Below are 25999 nucleotides of genomic sequence, written 5' to 3'. Positions count from 1 at the left end.
TTATGAGGTATAATATTGAGATTTATGCAGAAAGTATTCTAGAAGATAGATTTAGGAAACAAAATATGGTTCCACTCTTGTATATGTGGGTTACAAAAATGGGAAAATCTACTACATATTTTTTGGAATGCACTGTGATTACATCATTGTTCGACTCTGCAAGGTAGTTTTTAGAGCCAGAATATGAGCAGTTTTTCAAGATGATAAGGAAGAAATAAGCACAGTCTTTTAATATAACAATGATTGTGGTACAGTTTTGGAAATGATAAATGCATTGTCATAAATTTGGAAAAGGATTACAGTTTTATTTTTATTTACTTGTATTTGTTTTCTGGGATAGACCATTAATCTCCATAGACCATTTTCAGACTCAGCCCAGGAGCATGTCTGGTTAAGTGATTTACTCAGAGCCGCAGCATTAGGCAATGGAGGCTGAGAGAGTCAAACCTTGTACCACTGGACTGCAGGAAATGGTTTGTTTGCAGATCCTTAATCCTCTAAGCCAACTGGCATTTAGAAGTAGAAATTCTGCAATAACCATTTGAATACCCATCAAGATTTCCCCCCATGCTTAGGAATGTTTTTTTGGATCAGAGGAGGTTTGATTTTGAAATTATACAACATCTTTTAAGAATTTTTTTAATGTAATTGTATTTGAACAGTGTATGATTTAATATAATATGGATTGTGACAACCAGTGGTTGACACAATGAAAATATTCATTCAATTACTGTGCAGTAATAAACTTTGCTAAGATATTCAAAAATTGAGATCATGTGACAGTTTATAAAACTACTAATTTTCATATGAAATCCAAAGAGGATATGCACTCACTGTGTATCCTTGTCTACCCCCAACATATCCATTTACCATTGTTCAAGTGAAATACTTGTTAAAACATCCTGGTGCCTACTGGGGGAAGAGGGAAGAGTTGTAAAGACCAGCTGCTTTAGATATCGATTATGATGCGTGCTATTTTCTAGATGAAAGAACTTGGATCATAGACTGTGCACAATGTCTGAGCTAGCCACTCTGTGTAAAAATTGGTGACATTAACTAATGTCATCAAAAATGGGAGTGGTATTTGCCAGTGATAAGTGGGTTAAGAAACCAGCCTACTCTGACCCACACCAGGGACCCATGCTAATAGTGAGAGGGGTCCATGTGCCCTTATTATCCAGTGTGTGTCTGCTATAAAGCCCAGCAGCTTCTAGGTCAATGAGCTGTTGGCTAGCTGATGTCTATTTGCTTGACTTGGGATACGTGGGATAGCTCTGTTTAGTGAAAGCTGGATATAAAACCAATCAACCTACCAGACATAATTTAAGGATTACTGCAGTCATTATAGGTTTATTGACTGAATGCAGCTTGGAAGGTGATGATATAATGGTAAGAAGGAGGCTGAGCTTTCTGTGTATCATTGAACCAAAATAGAAGGGTAGTGCAGTAAAGTCAGTTGACTTAGAATAGAGAGTCTATGACTCGGGGCAACAACAAACTTCAGAAGACAGTGAGAGATGTTATTAGAATTAATTATAGGCTCATGGCAATCGGGCGGCCACGGTGGTGCAGTGGTTAGCATTGCCGCCTCACAGCAAGAGGTTCTCCGGTTCGATCCTCGGCTGGGGTGCCTTCTGTGCGGAGTCTGCATGTCCTCCCTGTGGTCGTATGGGTTTCCTCCGGGTGCTCCGGTTTCCTCCCACATCCTAAAGACATGCTGCAGGTGGATTGGACACTCTAAATTGGCCCTAGGTGTGCATGTGTGTGTGCCTTCTGTGGAAGGTTGGGCGCTGGGCTGGCAACTCGACACTGTAAAACTTCACTGCCAATTAATGTGCGGACATGGTGATCCGCTGTGGCGACCTCTAACCGGGAAAAGCCGAAAGAAGAAGAAGATAGGCTCATGGCAATCAAACTCCAATGTAAAGATACATCAGTATTCATAATCTCAGCCTGTGCGCTACAGCAGGGTTGCTATAGTGAGGAAAAGAGTGCATTCAGGCAGCAGTTGCATGCAATAGTTTTGAAAATAGGAGACCTGAATGCTGATATCAAGACAGACAGAACACAATATTAGGACTTCCTGGGTCCACATAGATGGGATGACAGGAATAAAAAGGAGAGTTTATTCAAGAGTTCTGTCTGGCAGAAAGCTTGATGGTGGTCAACATATGGTTCAGCAAGAAAGGCAGTCACACAATCACTTTCAAGAGTGGCCAACATGCAACTCATGTAGACTTCCTCCTAGTAAGGAAAGAAGATTGGGCCAGAGTCAGAGATTGCAAAATCACCCCCAATGAAACATAGGCCTACAACATAAACCACTGGTGGCAATAATCAGCTCTAATAAGCACTGAGGAAAACATGCTGAAGACGTGGAGGTTTACTGAAGTGAAGGTACTAGAATATAGGGAAATTTCCAGGGCTCTAGCACCTCAGGAAGAAGAGAAAATTGGTGAAGTCAAAGAAGAATGGCTGCTTATCAAGACAATATGTGTGAGGACTCTAGAGCAGGCATACAGCTGAGCCAAGTATGGGATAAAGTAAAAAAAGAAACCTGCTGAGAAATGCAGAAATACAGGAAATTATCAAAACAAAGGAGGAGTACAGAAAAAAATGGGAAATGGAAAAAAATGGAAAATAGAAAAAATAGAACAGGCTAAGAAAGAATACAGGTTGTCTGATAAAGAGGCTAAGAGAACAGTTGCAGTAGCAAAGAACAAGGTACCAGAGGCAGTCTACCATCTTCTGGAAAGTAACTCCGCAGCTAAAGCAACTCAAGGTTGAAAGGCAAAGACAGAAAGCTAAAGAAAATAATCATTGGACACCTTTCATGGGGGATGCCAGCAACAACCTGATCACCAGTCCATAAGTGATCAAAAGGGAGATGGAAGGAATACCTCCAGTGCAGCTTCCTGAATGAAGACCCCCCCCAGAAGCTATACTGCCCCAGACACAGTCTACAGTGAAAGAAGAGCAGCTACCATAGAAGCAGTAAGAACAGCCCGAAGGAAATCATGGAAAGCAGCAGGCTCATACAAGGTCATGGTAGATATGATCAAAATGTTGGGCGAGTTAGGGGACAAATGGCTCCAGAAGGTACTCATAGCAGTATATACAGAAAGGCATTTCCAAGATGACTGTAGTATAAGCATTCTAGTGCCAGTGTACAAGAACAAAGAGGACATTCAAAACTGTGGGCAATAGTTGACAGGTATCCAACTCCTGTCACACTGCATGAAAGTGCTGGAGAGGCTGATTGATAAACCCGTTCAGAGAGTAGTAGAAAGTAAGATGGGAGATGAGCAGTTGGGATTCAGGTGAGGATGCAACACAACAGACCCAATATCTGCAGTGAGACAGATAGTTGGGATGAAAATAAAAATGAGGAAAGAGTCAATTTCGACATTTCTGGACTTGGAGAAACCATATGACAAGGCCCTAAGAAAGATGATTAGTGTAGGCTATGCACAAAGACCAAATGACACAAATACAAGCAGTGTTTGTACTTACAGAAGGATTCCCATTGGGAGTGGGTGTGCATCAGAACTCTGCTCTGAGCCCACTGATGTTCATACTGGTAATTGACTACATTAGCAAAAAGGTTGGTAGGGAAAAATCTACAAAGCTGCTGTATGCAGACAATGTGGCATTGCAAGCAGACTCTGAACAAGAACTTCAACAGGTTGGAGCTTTTCTCCCTGGGCCACTGCTGAAAATGGGCACCTACCCAGTTGGACTTTTCTGGTAATAAAATGTCAATTAATCAATAAATAATTAAACAAACAAACAAAAGATAGGAAAATGGAATTCAAAATTAAAGGCACTTGGGATGATATTGAATACAGACAAGACTGCTGTCATGGCAGCAAATGAGGTAGTCAGAAAATGGAAATTGAGGTAAACTGGAAAATGGTGGAACAAGTTAACAGTTTCAGGTGTCTGAGGGAGTTTAATGAGAAGAGGACCCTGAATGAGGAGGTCAAGGCTACAGTCAAGGAATCTGCATCCAAGATATTGTGTCACATAAGGTTAACAAAGAAGCTGAAAAGTATTGTGTACAAAATAATTATATGAACAGTACTACTGTATGGTACAGAAACCTGGACAGTGAAGGTAGAGCAGTATAAGAAGTTGGAGGTGATGAAGATGAAATGCCTGAGATGGGTGGTAGGATGCATATTGTGGGACAGATGAAGAAGTGAAAACATGAGAGCAGAAGCCATGGTAGTTCTAATTGGAGAGAAGGTCAAAGAGGATAGATTAAGATAGTTTTGGTGCATGTATGCACTCAGTGGGAGTGGTAAGCACTAGGTAACCTATCTACCACAAGAGGAGTGGTTCCTGGCCCAGAAATTGTAGTTTATTGGCTCCTTGGACAGTTTTTCCATGTCTCTCAATTTTCCAGATTAAAAGCCCACGTTTGCTCTTGTTTCCCACCTTTCCTGTAACTAGTCTAGTCCAGATACAGACTTGCTTTATCCAGGACTGTTTGTTATCTTCTGAGTGTGGTACCAGAGTCTGCTCTTCAATTTTTCCCTTAGATCTACTAGTTCCCTCCTCCCCTACACTTATACTAGCTTATTAGTCTAGCATTTTACCAGACTTCTTGTAGCAATTATTGTAGCAAACAAAAGTGCTAACAATGCTAAAGGTTCTACAAGGAAACAGATCCAGTACTTATCAAAGCCCACCCCTCCAGGCATGTCTAAAGGTCAGTTCCCTGTGCTTTCTCCTATTAACCTGGTGAACTTGTACATAAGGCAGTTGCTACATTGCCTATCGACAGCCCTCTCCTCTTACCTTCCAACACTCAGACTTGAGAGACATGCACTTATATATCCAAATTGGAAGCCACGCACTCTCCAGCCAAGACCAGAATAGCTGGTCAAGAGGAGGTCAACACTTGCACCACACCACATGAAACACATAGCCCTCCAGAACACACACCAGCACTGCCTTCACATAAAAACATAAACCATACACCCACCTTCATGGAGGCTCTCAATAAAAATCTACCCAAGCAGCAGAGACCTGCAAGGCAGAAATGCACTCGACCACCACAGCACAACACTAATCACGAGACACATAACTCTCCTAAACAGTATGCCACTCAACCAAAGCCCCTAAGGCAAAACAGCATGCACAACACACTAGTCATGGTGACTCGATAGTGAGGCACACTGTTGTCCCACTCACTAGGTTGAATAAGGAGAAGGTAACAGTCAGCTACCTGTCAGGTGCCAGGATCTGCCACATAACGCACGCACTCAGGTCCCTCAACAGCAGGTACAAATATGACTCTGTTATTGTACATGTGGGTGTGAATGACCTGAGACATATCTCCCTGGACTACATGAAAAGAGACATGAGGAGCTTTCAGATTATGTAGCCAAGGCGGGTATGACCCTAGCCCTGAGCAGCTTCCTACCATCACCCAGAATGATACCACAGTACAAGCAGAAAATGATTGATTTCAACAATTGGCTAAGTTTCTGTTGTCATTCTAAGGGGATCCAGTATCTGTCTGCCTGGGATGATATGACTGACAGACATCAGTGCTTTGCCAGAGATGGCCTGCACCTGTCATCGCTGGGCTTCCCGATACTGCCCGAGGCTCTTGCCACCCCTATAGTGCTTTTTTTAGGCAGTGTTCCAAAGACCAAATTACCATCATAACAGCTACAAACAAATGCAATCTGAGTGTCATGTTGCTAACGCTAGAAGTCTAAATCTCAAAATGCACTCGCTCGAGGCACTCCTTAAAGTGGAGAACATCAACATTTGTGCTGTAATGGAGACCAGGCTTAAGGCAGCAGAAAGCACCCCTGCACTGCCAGGTAATTCATTCCACACCTTTCGGCCCGAGAACTTGGACCGAAGCTCCAAAGGCGGCGGTATTTCCATATTCTTAAAGGATGTGCACACCTCCAGACTGGTAACCCAACATAACGTATCAGATATACTTCAGGTGCAGCTAACATTGGGTAAGACAGCGATTCAAGTCGTAGCCTGCTATAGGTCCCCAACCATGTCCCAAGACTCACACTCCACATACCTACGCACCCTGGAGAATATTAGGGTCCAACCTAACACTCTCTTACTGGGCGACTTCAACTACCCCTCCAGTAACTGGATAAACTACTCATGTACCAATACACTTGCCTAACATTTCCTGGAGTTCATTAATTCCAATGCCCTGGACCAGCTCAATCTTACCCCCAATAGAGGTAGCAACATCGTTGACCTGGTCATTACCAACATGGGTGACTGTTGCTCTACACCAATAGTCAGCTCCTCCCTGGTTAGATCCGACCACAAACTAATCACCTTGGAAATCCACATCTCTCCCACCCCCCCGCCCGCAAAGGTAACCACCATGAAAAAGTTCTCCAAAGTTAATTTTGGGCTCCTAAAAACAGAGGTGGCTAACTTCATGGCACCCATGCAAATAGAGAATAGTTGCGTGACCACAGAATCATACACGAATGCATTGTATAAACACTTACACAAATGCATGGATCTCGCCATACCCAATAGAACCAAGACGCTGTCCTCCAAAAAAAGGAAGCCAATCTGGTGGTCCCCTGCCATAAACAAACTCTACAGCAGAAGGAGGAAGCTGATGCAGAATAAGGTGAAGTCCCAAGACTGGAAAAATTCCTTTATCAGCCTCAACAAAAAGTTGAGATCCCTCATCAAATCCTCTAAAGCTAGCTATGAAAACAGAATATTTCAGTGCTGAGGTTTAAGTCTCTCGAGCGCATAGCTCGATGGGATTTGGATTTTCTGAGGTGCAGCATGTCCATTAATTCCGGGTTGGACATGGCTTTATACGTCAGGGACAGATCGCCTCTGAGCAGGCAGTATGACACTGAGTAGAGCTGGAGTTTCTTTAACCGGGCAGCATATGGCATCTGTTTGAGCCCTTTGATCCTCTTGGTGAGGTACTTTTGGGGTCTTTCCAGTTGCTGCAGGTGTTTGGTAAGGTACATCCCAAAAGGGGCATTGTACTCAATTATGGGCCTGATGAGGGATGAGTAAAGAGGCACGATGACCTCCCCTGATCTAGATGTGAATCCCTTCATGATTAGGTGGGCTATATAAAATGTTTTTCTAACCACTTTGGCCACGTGGTTGTCAAATGAGAGATTGCTATCAACTTGGGTCCCCAGGTCCCTAATTACTACTTCTGTACTTAATGGATTACCACCTATGTGGTAATTTGTGGGCACTTTGTTTTTGTCAAAGGGGATGACTATACACTTTTTGGCGTTTAGCTTGAGGCCATGGCTCTGGCACCAGTTGTCTGTTTCTATGAGGCCCTTTTGGAGGATGCTTGTGTCAGCTGGAGAGTCGATTATGGTGCCCAATTTGCAGTCATCTGCGAACTTGGTCAGCCACAGTCCTTCCATGTTGGCCTATACCTCCGAGAAATATATATCGAACAAGAGAGGTCCCAGGACTGAGCCTTGTGGGACGCCACTTGTAACTGGTTTCGAGTCTGACATGGCTCCAGCAATTCTAACCATGTGGGTTCTGTCCTTGAGCCAGTTTGCAACCCATCTAATGACATAGGATTTTATATTTAAGCTGGTGAGCTTATCTATAATGCCCGAGTGGGGTATTGTATCGAAGACTTTTGCAAGGTCCAGGTATGCTGTGTGGACCACCTTCCCCTCGTCAATGGCCTTGGTGACTGTTTCAAGGAAATCGACCAGGTTTAAGAGGCAGGATCTGCCCTTAACAAAGCCAAACTGGGTAGGATCCAGTGTCTGTAGGTCCCCAATATCTTTATTTATGAGGTCCATGATGATCCTTTCCAAGGTTTTGCAGACCAAGCTAGTCAGGCTTATGGGGCGATAGTTTCCAGGATCCGTTGAGGCACCACCTTTGTGGAGAGGGACCACTGTTGCTGTACGCCACTCTTTGGGTACATATCCTGTAGTAAGACTGAGATTGAACAGTAGTTTTATGTTTGGGTTTAGCTCTTCTTGGAGTTCATGTAGGACGCAGCCCGGGACACCGTCTGGTCCCATTGATGCTGTGTTTTTTGCTTTGGAGAGGGAGGCTCTTACCTGAGCATCTGAGATGTCGGGGGGCAGCACTCTGCTGGGATAGATATTTGCCCTTTGGTGGGGAGGGGGGGGAGAAGTTTGCGCTGAACCTGTCAGCTAGGATGTTGGCAATGTCTGTGGGTTTGGTGCATTTTTTGTCATTTTGGACTAATTCTGAGCATATCTGGGAATTCCCACCCAGGTTCCTAACATAACTAAAGAAAGCCTTGTGATTATCCTTAGTGTTCTGTGCAATTTTTCTCTCGAAGCTGGCCTTAGACGATTTTATTAGTGCCTGTAGTTTTTTTGCTGATACTGATCAGAGATGCCTTCCCTTTTTGGGATTTTGCTCTATCATGTAGTAGCTTCCTCCTTCTATTGTATAGTTTGTTTATGGCTGGGAACCACCAGACAGGATGTCTGCCTTTGGAGGATTGGGTCTTTGTTTTATTTGGGATTGCATGATCCATGCATTCCTGAAGGTGTTCATAGAATGCGTTTATAAAGGATTCTGCGGTCTGGGCCATATTTTCTACAGGCCCGGGGGCTTTGAAGGATTCCACCTCGGTTTTGAAGAGTGTGAAATTTGCTTTAGAGAAGTTTTTCACTGTGGTTTTCTGGGCAGGGGGTGGGGTCGGGATGTGAATATCCAGTGAGATTAGTTTATGGTGTGATTTTACCAGTGAGGGATACACTTCTGGTCTGGAGCATAGAGTCCCCATGTTGGTGATGATCAGGTCCAATATATTTTCCCCTCTTGTGGGAGTGGTAACAAGTTGTTCCATAGCATTTGAGTTCATAAATTCTAGGAACCTTTAGGCTAGGCTGTTGGAGCTAGAGTAATGCTCCCAGTTTATGTGTGGGTAGTTGAAGTTGCCCAATATAATGGTGTTTGGAGAGACCTTCATATTTTCCACTGTTCTCAGGAAGGCCGAGTGGGGTTCCTGGGTTTGGGAGGGTGGTCTGTAGCAGGCTATAAACTGGAAGGCAGTTTTACCCACTGTTAGTTGCACATGGATCGTCTCTGATGCTTCGTGCTGTGCCACCAACCTGGAGGTGTGGGTATCTTTGACGAATATTGATACCCCCCCTCCTTTTGTGGTTCGGTCCAAGTTTTGTGGCCGAAAAGCATGGTATGAGGTATAACCTGGTAGTGCTGGGGTGCTCTTGGGAGCCTTGAACCAGGTTTCTGTTACTGCACAGATATCGATGTTCTCCATGCTAAGGAGAGTTTCGAGTGCGTGCATCTTGAGGTTTAGACTTCTGGCGTTGAGTAGCATTACTCTTAGTTTCTTATCCCTTGTGATACCTATGAAGGTGGGTTTGTCTTTTGAGCCTTGCCTAAAAAAGGCACTATGGGGGTAGCAAGAGCCTTTACCAATATCCGAAAGCCCAGGGGTGACAGGTGCAAGCCGTCCCTAGCGAAGCATCGTGGCTTGTCGAGCATGTCATCCCAGGCTGACAGGCATTGGATCCCCCTTGAATGACACCAATACTGAAGCCAATTGTTGAAATTGATCATCTTGTCTTCATATTGTGGCATCATTCTTGGTGAGGGTAAGATGCTACTCAAGGTCAGGGTCATACTGGCCTGGGCTACATGCCCAGAGAGCTCCTCTGTCTCTTTTAATGTAGTCCAGAGAGGTACGTCTCAGGTCATTCACACCAGCATGGACAATGACTGAGTCATATTTGTACTTGCCTTGGAGTGACCTGAGTGCTTGTGTTATGTGGTGGATCCTAGCACCCGACAGGCAGCTCACCATGACCTTCTCCTTGTTCAGCCTGGTGAGCGGGACGTCAGTGTGCCTGACGATAGAGTCACCTATTACAAATGTATCAGGTATGGTGTTTAGCTTTAAGGGCTGTGACTGTTCGGCACACTGGCTTTGTGAGCTATGTGTTGCACATGTTTTGTTTTGGGGTAGCAATTGCTTGGGTGTCTGCTTTGGAGGTCTCTGTTGCTTAGGCAGATTTTTATTTAGAGCCCCCAAGTATGTTTTTGTGTGTTTATGTGTTTGGTTTGCTGTCGTGGTAGGTCTATGTGAGACTGGAATTGTAGTGAGTGTGGTTTCTTCTCCTCCTGACTGGTTATGCCAGTACTGAGTTGAGAGAGCTTAGCCTCCAGTTTTGCTGTATGGTTGCATCTCTCACATGTGTTGAAATTTGTTGGGAGGAGGAGAGGGTTGTCTGTGTACATGAGGCAGTTGTAACATTGCCTCAAGATTCCCAGATTCACCAGCTGGACCGGAGAGGAGATTGACAACTGACCTTTGGACATGCTAGAATAGTATTGGGAATTCCTTTATAATTGAAAAAAAGGGCCAATGGGTCATGGACCTAATAAACAAGGATATAGGGATCTCCAAATTCTGGATCCCACACAGTTTGGTTTTGTGAAGGATAGATCATGCCTGCTCAAATTGGTCGACTTCTTTGTCAGTCACCAGAGATGTGGATGAAGGTAAGGTGGTTCATACAGCCTACCTTGATCTGGGCAAGGCTTTTGATATCATTCTCCACTCAGGAATCATGGAAAAACTCACTAAGATTGGCATCATCCCCTATTATCACTAGGTGGGTTGCAAACTGGCTCACAGATAGAACCCACAGTGTGAAAGTAGCTGACTCCAAGTCAGACTGCCAACTAGTCACGTGTGTAGTCCCACAGGGTTTAGTCCTGGGTCCTCTCCTGTTTGGTATCTACTTCTCTGAAGTCCTGGCCAACGTGAAGGGACTCTGACTGACAAAGTTCACAGATGATTGCAAGTTGGGAGCTATTATTAACTCCCCAAGTGATGTTGACATCCTATAGAATGGGCCTGACCGATACCAACGATTGGTGTCAGAATCATGGCCTTAAGCTCAATGCCAAAAATGTGCCATCATCCCCTTTGGGAAAAACCCAGTTGCCATGAAATACCATATTGATGGTAGTCCACTGAACATAGAAGGTGTTATAAGAGATCTCAGAACACAGGTTGACAGCAACCTCTCTTTTGATCACCACATTGCCACTGTGGTCAGAAGGTCCTTTTATGTGGCACATCTCTTTACTAAGGGTTTTGCATCCAGGAATAAAGAGGTTATTGTCTCCCTCTACTCTTCCCTCATTAGGCCAGTCATCGAGTGCAATGCCCCATTTGGCATGTACCTCACTAGACACCTGCAACAAAAGTACCTCACAAAGAGGATCCTAGGCCTTAAACACTTGTCCTATATGGACTGTTCTCTGTCTCATATCGCCTACTTAGAGGCGATCTCTGCTTGACTTACAAAGCCATGTCTGACCCAGCTCTGCTAGAAATGCATCTAAAGAAATCCCAATCCCACTGCACCACATTCTCCAGAGACCTCAACCTTATTACCACAAATAACAGAACATGCTGGGGGACAGGTTCATAACCCAGAGACTGCCCATGCTATGGAACAGACTTACTATACATGTCAAGCAGAGCACCTCGCTGACCCTCTTCAAGAGAAATATTGATGAGTGGATGGGAAACAGAAAATTCACCCCGGGGATCACTCCAGTGGCTCTACCCGACAGAGGCACTGGGAACTAAGATCGGGTGGTACTATGCTTGCGTAATCCTATGGCTAGGCTTGTAAAGGCCCCAGGGCCATTAGCCTAGTACACACCTATGAACCTATGTTCACGAAAGCAGAAGACAATCTCTTGAAGAAGATTTGGGAAAGGCAAGAAAAAGGAAAGAAGAAATGAGGGTGCCCATCAAAGAGATGGATAGATTATGTGAGAAAAGACCTGCAGTAGTCAGGCATGAACATCGAAGAAGGTAGTAGGGTAACATTTAATCAAGAAAGATTTTGGTCATTAATGCAACATCCTGAGACCTCATGAAGCAAATGGGCAAAAGGAGATTGTTGATGATGAAGATTGAATTAATCATCAATAATTTACCTTGCACAGATGTTCATGAGAACCATCTTACAACATGTTCAACCCCATATTCTTTAAAAAAAAATCATAATTCCTTAACACTGACATTGTTGATTGCATTGTGGAGTTAATCACACCTGTAGCACTAGTTGTGTGGGCTTCTTGTCCCATTCAAGCCAATAGCACTTAAAAGGCAAACTGTATACAGTGCTTTTATTTTGTTGTAATTTAATTTCTGTATTGAATTTGAGGTATTTCTGTGCTGCAGTTAAGCACATTACATTTGAGAAAATGACTTCAGCTTAATAAGAATTGTTTTGAATAGGTTTCAGTTAATTTTAAGATTGTACTAGAAGGCTGTTGTCTGTCTGGGGTCAGTAAAATCATGAGGAATCAAATATGGCTGGGATCTCCAACTCTACATTGTGAAGCTTACTGGGGTGTGACATGTCTTGGCTATTACTGAAAGCTACAGTGCATATTTACAGTATGCCTGTAAGGCCAGTCATTCCTCACATATTATATGGTTTGCAATGGTGTGGATTTAGAGACCATAACCCTACTCATATTGTATATATGGTGCCCAAATTTAAAGCTTGTAGCATTACATATATTGGAGGGCAGCAGTGGAATTCAAACCACACATTTCTGCCTGTTTGCACACTATCTGTGTATACTTTGCATCTGTCAAGTAATGTTCCTTCATTTTTATAGGTGATCCTCAACTCCTGGAAGTGAAAAAAAATACTTTTGAAACTGATTGTATTGCCATGGTATTGAAACTTGTGGTTTGCCAACATGAGTCAGGAACATGATAGTTCTTGCTTACTTTAAGTGAAGGTCAGTGGGTGTTAATAACTCTAGGTGTAGAATAGTGAACAATAGCTTAAAGAACCATGGTGAGCTGCAAGTCTAGAGGGTTGGGGCAATGGAGGAGTGGCAGAATCTGAAGTGTCTGAATATGTACATGTATCTTTATCTTTGCATGTTATGTATTCACATTTAACTGTCCTCTTGTTTTTTTCCCTCATGACAGAGTGGCACCAAAAAGAGAAGTCTGTTCACTTAGTTATTATTGGACCTGCAGTAAGTAAACATTTTACTCCCATATTTTGAACTGAGACCTTATTTGGTGTCTTAACTGATAATCCTTCTATGTTTTGTAATATTACTTTCTAAGCTAGTAACATGGGCTCTGAACTTGATTTATTATGAGCCTGACATACTGTTTCAGTTTGCATTGGTATATTGGGTGAATATTGTAGTTGTCTATCTTACTGGCAATACTCTAGCAGTTATATTCCTGAGGACACTGCAACATTTTTGTTTTCCCAGCTTTTATGATGGTGGGCTTCCATTTTCTGTAACTGCTGCATCACTCACACACAGTGGAAATTGGCAAAGTGAAGGTAGACCTGTAAACTTAGAGAGGAGATAAATTACTTTTCTAGGAGCCCCCCCCCCCCCCCACCTACTGCAGACTATCAGGTCACCCCATGTTGAATTTCAGCCAGTTTGTAGCTTAGCATTGGGGAGTCTCCAGGTCTGCTAGGGCGGGATCTATCTGACGGATGCCATCATTCATGAAGAATTCAAGGAGTTTGTGCTCTTGTGATCACCACAACAAATATGTACTTTTGTGTGTGCCCCCCACCCAATCAATGATCAGATTTGTAAAGGTCATCTAGATATTTAAGTGCAGAAAATTTGTATCTGATGCATTTGGATAAAAAGTGGAAGGCCGTAATTGGCCCAGTCAGTCTGCCCTGTTATATTTTGTTATTTGAATCCAAATTATATTTTACCTTCTTTAGCTCCTTGTGTAGGTACCTTGCCTTTGAATTTAGCCAAATCTATAATTGGATGCTCATAGAGGTGGTAAGACTAAACGGTAAAAAAGATTTGATGGAAGTGAACTTGCAATAGATTATGTTTGTAGGCTCATAGAACTTTTATGATGTTTCTAGAGACAATTAATCTTGTGATTCAATGCTTGCTATCCAGGAAGCAATTATTTTGGAACGCTGCATTGGCCTGATGAGTGTGGCATCATGAGGTGATGCATCTGAAAGGGTTTTCGTTACCTATTTGTTATGAAGCAGCTGATGTTGCCATAGAGTATTCACATGTAAGGAAAAAGGCTGTTATGCTGTGTAAAATTGCAAATTGCTTATATTGGTAGTACTGTTACTGCTACTGCTACCAGCAGACTAATATTAGAGACTTATTCAGATGACAGGTCTGAAATTCGGGGTTAAACTACATTCTAGAATCCCATATTCTTGCACTTCCTCAGCCATTTGCATCAGGTTTTACTGGCTGGGAGTGACTATCTGTACGATTGCTGTTGTGTGAGGAACGAAATTGTAGTTCCGAGTACTGTGCTGACCATACTAGAACACTAAAGGTAATAAAATCGTAACACAGATTTTTTTTGTTTGAAAATATGCTATACTTTGGAAAATACCTGCGTGTAACTGTCTTGCCTGATATATGTGTGTATGTTTGTGTGTGTGATGTGTATTTAATTGATATGCAGTATATTAGTTTGTAGTTCCAATTAATTTAGTTGGAATGTATTTAGTCAGTATGTGCATATCAATGCTGTGTAGGAGTGTAAGTGAATGTCACAGATTCTTATTAGCCTTGTGCCATCACTTACAATGATGAACAGTTATTAAGTTGGTGTAAGAATTAATGTCAATGGATTCCTACCTGAGTGCCATTCAAGTGGAGGCTTGTACGCAGAAGTTTTGTGAGGTTAGGATTCCAAGTGGGGCAGGAGATTTAGTCTGTTTTCCGCACTGTTGTGTGATGTCAGAGTTAGTGTATTTAAAGTTGCTGGGGTGTGGGAGGTGGGGAGGGCTAACCCCTTGCAGAAACACTTTCACTAGTTCGTTTGTACACAAGTGTATGTGTGTGTGTGTGTGTTTTGTTTATTTTGATAACTTTGATGAGTGTTGGGATTTTTTATGGTTGTATCTTTCCCAATATTGAATCTCTGTATAATGCATATTTATATATAATGTAAAAATGAAGACAGCAAGCCTTATTTTGTTGAAAGGCTGGTTTCATTTAAGCAAAAGCAATATCTGTGGTCTAAATACAACCCCTCCAGTGCTAAACACTAGCAAAGTGACTATATACAGCATATAAGGCACCAGATATTTCTTGTGGCAAATAGCTCTTGGTAAAAACATGTATTCTCAAGAGCTAATGCATTGTTCTCCATTTCTCTTTTAACAATATTGTATTGATTTGGGCTGTGCAGCACTTACTTTTTATTCATCTTACATTGACACCTTTACTTAATTGGAAGTTCTGCCTTGCATTCTCGTTTAAGGAGTACCTTTCACAAACCCACACAAGTACTGCAAAGAACACAAATGCAGCTAATGAATGTAGCACTTCAGGCACTTTATTGAAGAGAACCTCCTCACTACATTTGGCCACCTCAGCTTGAAACCACCGGGTCATATATTATCCATTCCATCCAATTCAAGAAAAAGTCTGCTCACCGCTGGCTGGTCTGATTTGGGATCTTAGGAACCTCTATTAATGTTCAAACTTCTATCACTCTCATAGTAAAGCTCTTCTCCCATTAGTCTTCAAATTTCATTCATTGCTTAAAAGTTTCATATGGATCCTCTGCTATTGTACTAATTTACATTTTTTTGTGTTCTTTCATTTTCTGTTTGAGATAAGTCACGGTGTTCTTTGCTTTTCTTTAGCCTGACTGTAAATCTTTATAGTAAGACAGTTCAGTAATGTTTCATTCTTTTTTCCTGATATATGCCAACCAATGAGGTAGTTAGGCCATTGCTTTCCTCCTCCTACTTATATAGTACAAAATATTTTTTTCTGTTCTAAACAATATTGTTTGCTTTTTTTGCTATAAACTTATATTTTAGACCTCACATGTCATAGTGGTGTTTCTATCACCAGTGTGTTTGTTTTGCTGCCATACTGTTACTGTTTCCTACTGTTGAAGTTTAGGTTGTTACATTTTTAGTGCTCCATGTTTTGTTTTTTTCTACAGTGTAAGGCATTTAGTAATGTTATGGTGTAGCATTGTAGTAACATGGAAAAGGTCTCCAGTTTTGTTTTTAAAATGCACTAGGTGCAACCATAAGTTTCCCGTAGGGCACACCCAACCTGTGTCTAGGGTGGATCATTTATCTTCAGTGTGTGATATCTGTAAGGACTGTAGTTTAAGAACTGAATTTGAAAGGTCTTCCTACAGAAAGAAAGAAAGAGAGAGAAGAAAGGAAGAAAGGAAAACGTAAAGAAAAAAGAAAAAATGAAGAGGTTATGCATAGAGAGGATTCTAGACTTCCATCCCCCCGGATTCCTATAAAAGACCCTACCCCTACTAAAACTGCTCACAAACCAGTTTCATCATCTCCTGATGGGGTTTTTCAGTTGGAGATTTCAATTATTTTTGACTTTGCTCAGAGAAAAAGAGACAGTAACTTCTCCTCAGAGTGTGAGTTTCTTGGAGCAGGAGTTATTATCGTTGATTCTTGACCATCACTGACAATTTCAGTACAGTCTACTGTTTCAGTATAGAGTCTCATTGGCCATCTTGATTTGAAAAGGATTTTGAAGGCCTTGATCAAGACTCAGATTGAGCTTATTGTCTTCTCTTCCCCCTACCCCAGTCTTCATGGCCCCTAGAGAAGGGCCTCCTCCTTCCGCCACTTATACGTCTTCTCTTGGCTTGATTTCAACACTAGTAGTGTTGGAGCTGAGTGTGGTGACTGCTCCATTCCATTCATGCTGACACTGACTCTTCTTTCTCTTTCTTTCACTACTGATGCTCTTGTTTCCAATGGTCTGCCATAACAGTTCTGTTTGTGCTGAAGTCCACTAGGCTTTAAGTTATTGACATTGATGGCTCTGGTTCTGAATTGGAACTGGCTCCCATTGGTGCCATTAATGATCATGGTGTCATCATAGTCTAAGCCTTCAGTGCCCTGCTCTGCATCATGCCCAACTTTGACTCTGAGCGTCCGAACTGTTGCCTTGATATCAGCTTTAGGGTCAATGGCTGTGAGAGTGCTGATGGCTTCAGTGCTGGCAGCTGAGTCATCAGAAATGGTTCCAAGGCAGCTTCCCAGGTTGTCAGCCACTGGACAAGAACCATCTGCATTGGCTTTACCTCTCTGTACTATTTAATTTTGGACTCCGTGCCTTTTGTCCGTAATCCAGCAGGACCTTCACACCAAAGATCCTCAATAGACCCTTGAGGTCTGGGGAAGATACCTCTTCAGAATGATCAGTCAAGTCTGTTCTGTACATGCTGAGAAAGAGGACGAGCATGAGGAGACATCCATGATCTCTTCCAGAATCTCCTACCCCAGCCATGGATGTTTAAGACAGGGAGACTTCCTTACAATTGTCTCCTGAAGACCCCAAGTTTGGGGAACTCCTTGATTTCATGAGACTGAGGGAGAATCTTGACCCACATGTCCCAACTTCCCTGCGGAGAAAGAGATCATTCAAGAGTCTTTTTGGTTCACTCTGCCTACATCTTGGGTGGTCCCTTTCTCAGAGTGAATGATTTACTTTTGTACACATGGGGAGAGCCAAGCATTGCTGAGCCAGGCCAAAGAAAACTGGACAATATCTTCCAGACTCCCAACAAAATACTTGGCTGGAGCAAGGCTCCCCTTTCTGATTGTTATGGTGGCGAACCCCACCAAGATGAGGGCCCCTTGATTCATCATCCAGAAAAGATTCTAGGACTATGGATTGAATAGGAAAGTGAGATTTCACATCAGGTACCTTTCCCATAAGGGCTGTAAACTGTCTATTGCTTGTGACACCTTTTCAGTGTGACCTAGTAGAGAAAAACTGAACACTCTGGAAAAGTTACCATATAGTGATTTCTGTCAACAGATAGAATCATAGGTGGCCAACATGGACTGTATTGTGTTGTTGTCTATGAGGCTTATTCACACTGCTTTGGGTGGAGCAGCAAGTGGAGCTAGGACAAGTATCACCATGAGGAGGCATGCTGTCTCAAACCTTAAGGTTCTGTGAAAAACTCTGTCCTTTGCCAGTGTCCTAGTTGATGGGTCATTTTTCTTCAATTCATAGGTGGTTATAAAATAGATTGAGTGAGCAAGAAGGGAAGATGCTTATGGCTTTGGAGTGAAGTTCTGTTTCCCACAGGTAACTTATGCCAGGAATCAAAAGGCCCAAAAGGACATATGGTTTAAGAAATTCAGTCACTACCCAACTGCTTCAGTAGAAACACCTGAAATTGTGGGGGATTCTTTCAATACGGTAACATTTAAAGCTGGAAAGCTGCAGCACAGAGAAAAATTCATTCTGGTGAAGGAGTATGATATAAAGGAACTTGAGCAGGAAGGAGTGTATAAATATTTGGGAACTGAAGGATGGATAATAAAATATGAACAAATGTGAACAAAATTCAGAAAGAAATGTTTTAAAAGACAAAGTCATAGGTTCATAGGTTGATACTAGGCTATCTGCTCTAGGGCATTTATAAGCCCAGCCAAACGCCACTCTTTTAGATTTGTAGACTGTGCCTTTGAATAGTAGGTCACAAAATATAGCCCATTTACGGTAAGTTTATTTTGCCTCTGTCTAGCAGGGGCCCAGAAGAGATCCCGGGGGTATACTTACGATTTCCCATCCACTCGAGAAAAGATTTCTCTTGAAGAGGGTCAGTGAGGGGCTCTGCCTAACCTGGACTGGGATTTTGTTCCAGAGTGAAGGGAGTCTCTGGGATATGAATCTGTCCCTCCAGCATGTCCTATTTATTTCTGTGCTGAGGTTTGAGTCTCTGGGGCGTGTAACTCTAAGGGATTTGGATTTCTTGAGGTGGAGCATGTCCATTAATTGTGGGTTGGACATGGCTTTATATGTCAGGCACAGATCACCTCTGAGTAGGTGGTAAGCAACTGAGTAAAGCTGGAGCTTCTTTAGCCTAACTGCATAGGACATCTGCGTCCCTTGATCCTCTTGGTGAGGTATTTTTGGGGTCTTTCCAGTTGCTGCAGGTGTCGGGTAAGGTACATCCCAAATTGGGGCATTGTATTCAATTATTGGCCTGATGAGTGATGAATAGAGTGGCACAAAGACCTCGCTTTATCTAGATGTGAAACCTTTCATGATGAAGTGGGCTATATAGAAGGTCTTTCTAACCACTTTGGCAACGTGATTGTCAAAGGAGAGTTGGCTTCCCAAATCCCTAATTACTTCCTCCATACTTAATGGAATTCCTCCTATGTGGTAGTCTGTGGGCACTTTGTTTTTCCCAAAGGGTATGACTATGCATTTTTTAGCATTTCGCTTCAGGCCATGGCTTTGGCACCAGTTATCTGTCTCTGTGAGACCCTTTTGGAGGATGCTTGTGTCAGCCGGAGAGTCTATTATGGCACCCAGTTTGCAGTCATCTGCGAACTTGGTCAGCTATAGTCCTCCCGTGTTTGTCTGTACCTCAGAGAAATAAATACCGAACAAGAGTGGTCCCAGGACTGAACCTTGTGGGACGCCACTTGTGACTGGTTTGGAGTCTGACAAGGCGCCTGCAATTCTGACCATGTGGGTTCTATCCCTGAGCCAGTTAGCAACCCATCTTGTGACATAGGGGTTGATATTTAAGATAGTGAGTTTATTTATGATTCCTGAGTGGGGTATTGTGTCGAAGGCTTTTGCGAGGTCCAGGTAGGCTGTGTGGACCATCTTCCCTTTGTCCATGGCCCTGGTAACTGTTTCAAAGAAGTCAACCAGGTTCCAAGAGGCAGGATCTGCCCCTAACAAAGCCGAACTGGGCAGGATCCAGTGTCTGAAGGTTTCCGATGTCGTTGTTTATGAGTTCCATGATGATACGCTCCATAGCCTTGCAGACCAGGCTAGTGAGGCTTATAGGGCGATAGTTTCCAGGGTCTGTTGTGGCACCTTCCTTGAGGAGCGGGACCAACGTTGCTGTACGCCATTCCTTGGGTACATATCCTGTGGTAAGGCTGAGCTTGAACAGTGAATTAATGTGAGGGTTAAGTTCATCTTGTAGCTCGTGTAAGACGCAGCCCGGGACACCGTCCAGTCCCATTGATGCTGTGTTTTTTTGCTTTGGAGAGGGCAGCTCTCACCTGTTCATCTGTGATGTCTGGGAGACTACAATCCGTTGGGATGGGGATTTGCTGTTTTGGGGGGGATGGGGGGGTGAAATTAGCACTGAACCTGTCTGCCAGGATGTTGGCAATGTCTGTGGGTTCAGTGTATTTTTTATCGTTTTGCACTAACTCTGAGCATATCTGGGAGTTGCCGCCCAGGTTTCTGACATAACTAAAGAAGGCCTTGTGATTGTTCTTAGTGTCTTGTGCAATTTTTCTTTTGAAGCTGGCCTTAGATGTTTTTATGAGGGACTGTAGCTTCTTGCTAGCACTGATTAGAGATGCCTTCCCTATCATGTAGTAGCTTCCTCCTATTGTTGTATAGCTTATTTATGGCTGGGGTCCACCAAACAGGTCTCCTGCCTTTGGAGGAGTGAGTCTTGGTTTTATTAGGGATAGCACGATACATACATTCCTGTAGGTGTCCATAGAATGCGCTTGTGAAGGATTCTGCAGTTTGAGCCGTGTTTTCCACTGGCCCAGGGGCTTTGAAGGATACCACCTCGGTTTTGAGAAGTGTGAAGTTTGCTTTTGAGAAGTTTTTCACCTTGGTTACCTTGGCTGGGGGTGGGGACAGGATATGGATGTCCAGTGAGAGTAATTTGTGGTCTGACCTTAACAGTGAGGGATATACCTTTGGTGTTGCACATAGCGTCCCTATGTTTGTGATGACCAAGTCCAATATGGTTTCCCCTCTTGTGGGGGTGTTACCAGTTGTTCCATAGCATTTGAGTTTATAAATTCTAGGAACCATTGGGCGAAGGTGTGTGGGCTTGAGTAGTTTACCCAATGTTTGGGTAGTTGAAGTCACCCAGTATAATGGTGTTTGGAGAGACCTTCATGTTCTCCAGTGTTCTCAGGAAGGCCGAGTGGGGTTCCTGAGTTTGGGACGGTGGTCTGTAGCAGGTTATAAACTGAAAGGCAGATTTTCCCACTGTTAGTTGCACATGGATGGTTTCCGTTTCTTCGTGCAGTACTACTAGCCTGGAGGTGTGGGTATTTTTGATGTATATGGATACTCCCCCTCCTTTTGTGGTTCGGTCCGAGTTTTGTGGCCGAAAAGCATGGTATGAAGTATAACCTGGTAGTGCTGGGGTGCTTTCTGGAGCCTTGAGCCAGGTTTCTGTTACTGCACAAACATCGATGTTCTCCATACTGAGGAGAGTCTCGAGTGCATGCATTTTGAGGTTTAGACTTCTGGCATTGAGCAGCATTACCCTTAGTTTCTTTTTCCTTGTATCGTCTATGGAGGTGGGTTTGTCTTTTGAGCATTGCCTAAAAAAGGCACTATGGGGGTGGCAAGTGCCTTAGCCAGTATTCGAAAGCCCAGGGGTGACAAGTGCAAGCCGTCCCTAGCGAAGCAACGTGGCTTGTCGAGCATGTCGTCCCAGGCTGACAGACACTGGATCCCCTTTGAATGACACCAATATTTTAGCTAATTGTGAAAACTTATCATTTTGTCTTTATACTGTGGCATCATTCTTGGTAAGTGTAAGATGCTACTCAAGGTCAAGGTCATACCAGCCTGGGCTACATGATCAGAGAGCTCCTCTATGTCTCTTTTCATGTAGTCCAGGGAGGTACGTCTCCGGTCATTCACACCAGCATGGGCAATGATGGAGTCATATTTGTACTTGCTTTGGAGTGACCTGAGTGCGTGTGTTATGTGGCGGATCCTGGCACCTGACAGACAGCTTACAGTGACCTTCTCCTTGTTCAGCCTGGTGAGTGGGACGCCAGTGTGTCTGACTATAGAGTCACCTATTACAAGTGTATTAGGTGTGTTGTTTGGCCTTAAGGGCTGTGTCTGTGTGGCACACTGACTTTGTGAACTATGTGATACGTGGGTATTGCTGTGGGGTAGCAGCAGTTTGGGTGTCTGCTTTGGAGGTCTCTGCTGCTTAGGCAGATTTTTATTTAGAGCCTCCGAGTATGTTTTTGTGTGTTTGTGTTTGGTTTGTTGTTGCTATAGGTGTATGTGAGACTGGATTTGTGGTGTGTGTGGTTACCTTCTTCTCCTGATTGACTGTGCCAGTCATGGGTCGAGAGAGCTCTTCCTCCAGTTTAGCAATATAGTTGCATCTCTCACATATATTTGAGTTTGTTGGGAGGAGGAGAGGGTTGTCTGTGTACATAAGGCAGTTGTAACATTGCCTTAAGATTCCCATATTCACCAGCTGGACTGGAGAGTACCCATGAAACTGACCTTTGGACATGTCAGGATATTTATGATTTCTACTTTTGACTGAAATAGGAGGATCAGTTAAGTATTTAGAAATGTATAAGAGAGGTTTTAGTGCTTTAAATTTTCTTCTAAGTGCAAGTGAACGGCTATAAAGTGAAAATAGAGTGCTTTCTTTGAGATACAGATCAGTTCCAAGGGAAAAAGTGAAGAGCAGACTCTGTGGAGCCGGTAATAGTTTAAACCTGTTTAGGCGGCGCTGCCCGATGCTGTGCTATGTGCAAAATCGTGCAAAGCCGCGCTAAAGCGGGTTTTTAAACAGGGCACTTGAAAGAGCTAGGAATTAGCCCAAAACGACCAATAAACAACAAAATTCTGTGCTGAGATCACTCCTCCAGGGACAGATAGGCTGCTCAAAGCTCCCCACTCCCACTGGTGAACAAAGAAGCTTCCTTCTATCCAGGTAAGGATATGGGCAACACAGGAACTATTCTAAAGTCCAGAATACAGCAATACCTGTATTAGGGACTATTCTAGCTCAGGAAAGGTGGGAAAACAAGGATTTTTTTCTTTTTTTTCTTTTTTTTTCTAAACAGGCAACAGTGAATGCACAGTAAATACTTTACACAGGCTAGCGCACTTGAGTGAGCAGCCTCAACAGTTAAATCACAAAAAGACAAACTTTAAAGTGCAGGTATTAAATGAATGCAGAAAACAAGCTTAATTCTAACAAGAGAGCAGTTTTTACTGGCTTTTCGGCGAGAATAGACAGTCACAACGGTAAAGGCAGTGAAAGGTACTTAAAATCCGCAGTCACTATTTTTCGTCTCTCTGCTGCTAGCACCACTCTGCAGGACCACGAGGAGCTTTGCTGAGTCAGAACAAGCCATACTGGAACAAGTCATACTGAAAACAGACCTGACATCTAGGAACAAAGTCCACGCTATAAATCAATTTGCTCTTCTTGTTCTAACTTACAATCTTGTGATGATTGACTGGCTCCAAAAGGTATTGGATCAAAAGATGAAAGATTATTAATGGTGGCCCAGGATAGCAGACTATGTACATGTTGGTTTACAGAGTCCATTGAGCATGTGGGAGAAACAGACAAATGCAGGTTTTTAAAACAGTCACACATCTTTTTGCTGGATGTGATACACTAATGGCAGAGGGCCTGTATACTGAAAGGCATAATAATGTGGCAAGACTATTGCATTGGGGGTTGTGCAGACAATACATTATTGAAGTAGCTAAGAAGTATCAGAAACATGAGCCAGAAAGCAAGATAGAGAATGATGAAGTTTGTATCACATTGAACCACACATTACCAACAATTCAAAAAATAGATGCAAGAAAAGCAGATATAGTAGTCTGTGAAAAGAAGGTAAAAATAGCACTGATCACTGAAATTGCTTCACCCAGTGGTTACAGTGTCTTACACACAGAGAGAGATGCAAAGTCATAAAATACCAGGATTTGCAGGTAGGAACAAGGCCATTGTGGAAGAAGGATACCTAGGCAGTTCAAATAGTAGTAGGAGCAATGGGTCTCAAAATAAATTACAGTCTTATTTAGATATGCTACTGATGCATGTAACTCCATATAAATTGCATAAAGAGTCAGTTCTGGGCAAATTGCGAGTACTGCAAAGATCACTTTTGGCTAACATGAAAGACTGAAGCAGTACTAATTTCATGGTATTTAATCATACTTTTACTTAGAAATAGGGTCCATTCCCATCGTAGTATAAGAAACCCAAAAGACTTGGAGAAATTAAACCGAGTTAAAAGGCATACAGTGATGATAATGTGACACAAACTTTTTGTATTAACCAGACAAGCCTGTAAAAGTCCTAACTTGCTTCTTTGTCTGAAGTATTGGACAGTCTTTACTACCTTCACTTTCTCTTTCTGGAGTTTGATAGACCCACCATGTAATATTGCTGTAATATGTCACTTCCATCATGCCAGTTTTGATGTCAGGGGTATTCCCTGTAAGCACTGTATATAAAAGGGAATTCAATGACTTGTACATTTGGTTGGTGTGAGTCCCAGTCTTCTGAATGTATGACCATGTCATGTAGTTATGGAGCAGAGCAGGAGTCTTAAAGTTTAGAGACCTTCTCCATTAACTGTGGTTAGACGACTGGGTCACCATGAGGGCCATATAAGAGGATTATTCAATAAAGTAGGCCATGAGGTGTTGAAAAGGCAGTTTTCTCCTTATTTATTCATTTTATTTTTGTTTTATCTAGTCATTGATGTCAAAGTGCTCTTTTATTGTTGTTTTTTTTTAGTTAGACAAATCTGTTGGCCTTTCTCCAAGTCCCAGTTGGTTAAGAACCTATCCTTCCCTAGACATTTTATCAGCTGGTCTACACTGGATGTAGGATAAATAACTTAGAAGTACAGTTACGTCTTCTGAATTCATTGCAAAACATAAAGGTGGCCTCTGATTTTGGAACCAAAACGAGGGCAATTCCATTCATTGATGTATTCTTCAACAACACCTAGATAGATCATTTTTTTACCTCCTCTCAAACTAAGATAAGGTAGGAGTTGATTCTAATTCTTCCCTTCCATAACATGCATTTTAAATTCCTGTTGAAGCACTTAATTTGTCCATCAGACTGGGAATAATATATTGAGGTCCTGAATTGCTTGACTTTAATACATTGGCATAAATGATGCATAATTTTTGGACATTGATGAGTTCCTAATCACTAAATATCTCTTTTGGTATCCTGCTACAATGTCTGAAAATAAATATGCCAGTGATTTTTGTGTGAGAATGTAACAACTGTATTAGCTGCACTTAAGGCTTGTAAAACATGCAGCAGATAAACTAAAAATATATTATTTCATCTGCAAAATGTATGTTTCTCAGTGAAAGGAAAATGTATTTATTTTATTTTATTTAACATTTGATCTGAAGTAGGAGATTCATTTGTCTGCAACCTGTGGGTTATGGATCCGATATCGGATCCGAACAGGCATGGTTTTCCAGCTATGGATCCAAGCTCTCAGCTCCTCCCCTCACCCATAATGCCCTGCTCTACCCTCATGACCTCAGATCTCGTTTGCCGCGCATGGTGACTGGATTTGTTTCTCAAGCTCTCAAGCTAAGTGGTAGTTTTACTGTTTAAAATCAGAATTTTGAAGTTTTTATTGATTTTTTGTGTGAAAGTGTAGGTTTCCCCTTTGATATTTTTCCTTTTTAGAGTTAATCTAAAAGTTTTATCCCTCCCTCGCTGTTGGCGAGAGTGTGTTGGGCCTGTGTGTGTATTGGTTGTTTAGTTACTTTAGTTTGGTAACTACTTTGTTAGACTAGGATGGCAGACCAACCTAAGTCTATATTTTCTAAATGCTCCGAGTGTGGCCATAAGCTTTCCCCAGCTGATGGCCACACTCGGTGTGTTAGATGCCTGGGGGTTGAACACCTCACATCTGGATGTTCCATTTGTGCAGGGTTCAACCCCAGGGCATTGAAGGAGCGGAGGTCCAAGCTTGTTTTGGCGGGCCTTTTACCGCCGGACTCGGCTCCGACCTCCGCTCCTTCCGAGTAACCGTGCTCACGGTTATTCCTCTGGCACCCTCCTCCTCCTGGGACTCAACCTCCCATTAAAATGTATGACACAGCACTGCCAGGATCTAGAATAATACCTTCAAATAATACCTTTTTTTCAAAATTTTTGTGGTGGGCTCAAGTGTCA

General features: G+C 42.7%; 1 protein-coding gene across 2 annotated transcripts in view; it reads left to right on the top strand.

Annotated features, from left to right (window-relative positions):
• Positions 1 to 25999, top strand: part of GLT1D1 (glycosyltransferase 1 domain containing 1) — a 1067503-nt gene that overhangs the window by 666419 nt on the left and 375085 nt on the right. For both annotated transcript variants that reach the window (XM_044068342.1, XM_044068341.1), the window contains exon 8: positions 12995 to 13044. In XM_044068342.1, the coding sequence (XP_043924277.1) occupies positions 12995 to 13044 (50 nt within the window). The remainder of the gene's footprint in view (positions 1 to 12994; positions 13045 to 25999) is intronic.

This window comes from Protopterus annectens, chromosome 4.part0, assembly GCF_019279795.1.
Source record: "Protopterus annectens isolate FY-2018-M chromosome 4.part0, PAN1.0, whole genome shotgun sequence".
Taxonomy (NCBI): domain Eukaryota; kingdom Metazoa; phylum Chordata; order Ceratodontiformes; family Protopteridae; genus Protopterus; species Protopterus annectens.
The sequence above is the reverse complement of the archived record's forward strand: the minus strand, read 5'-3'. Positions and strand labels throughout refer to the sequence as shown.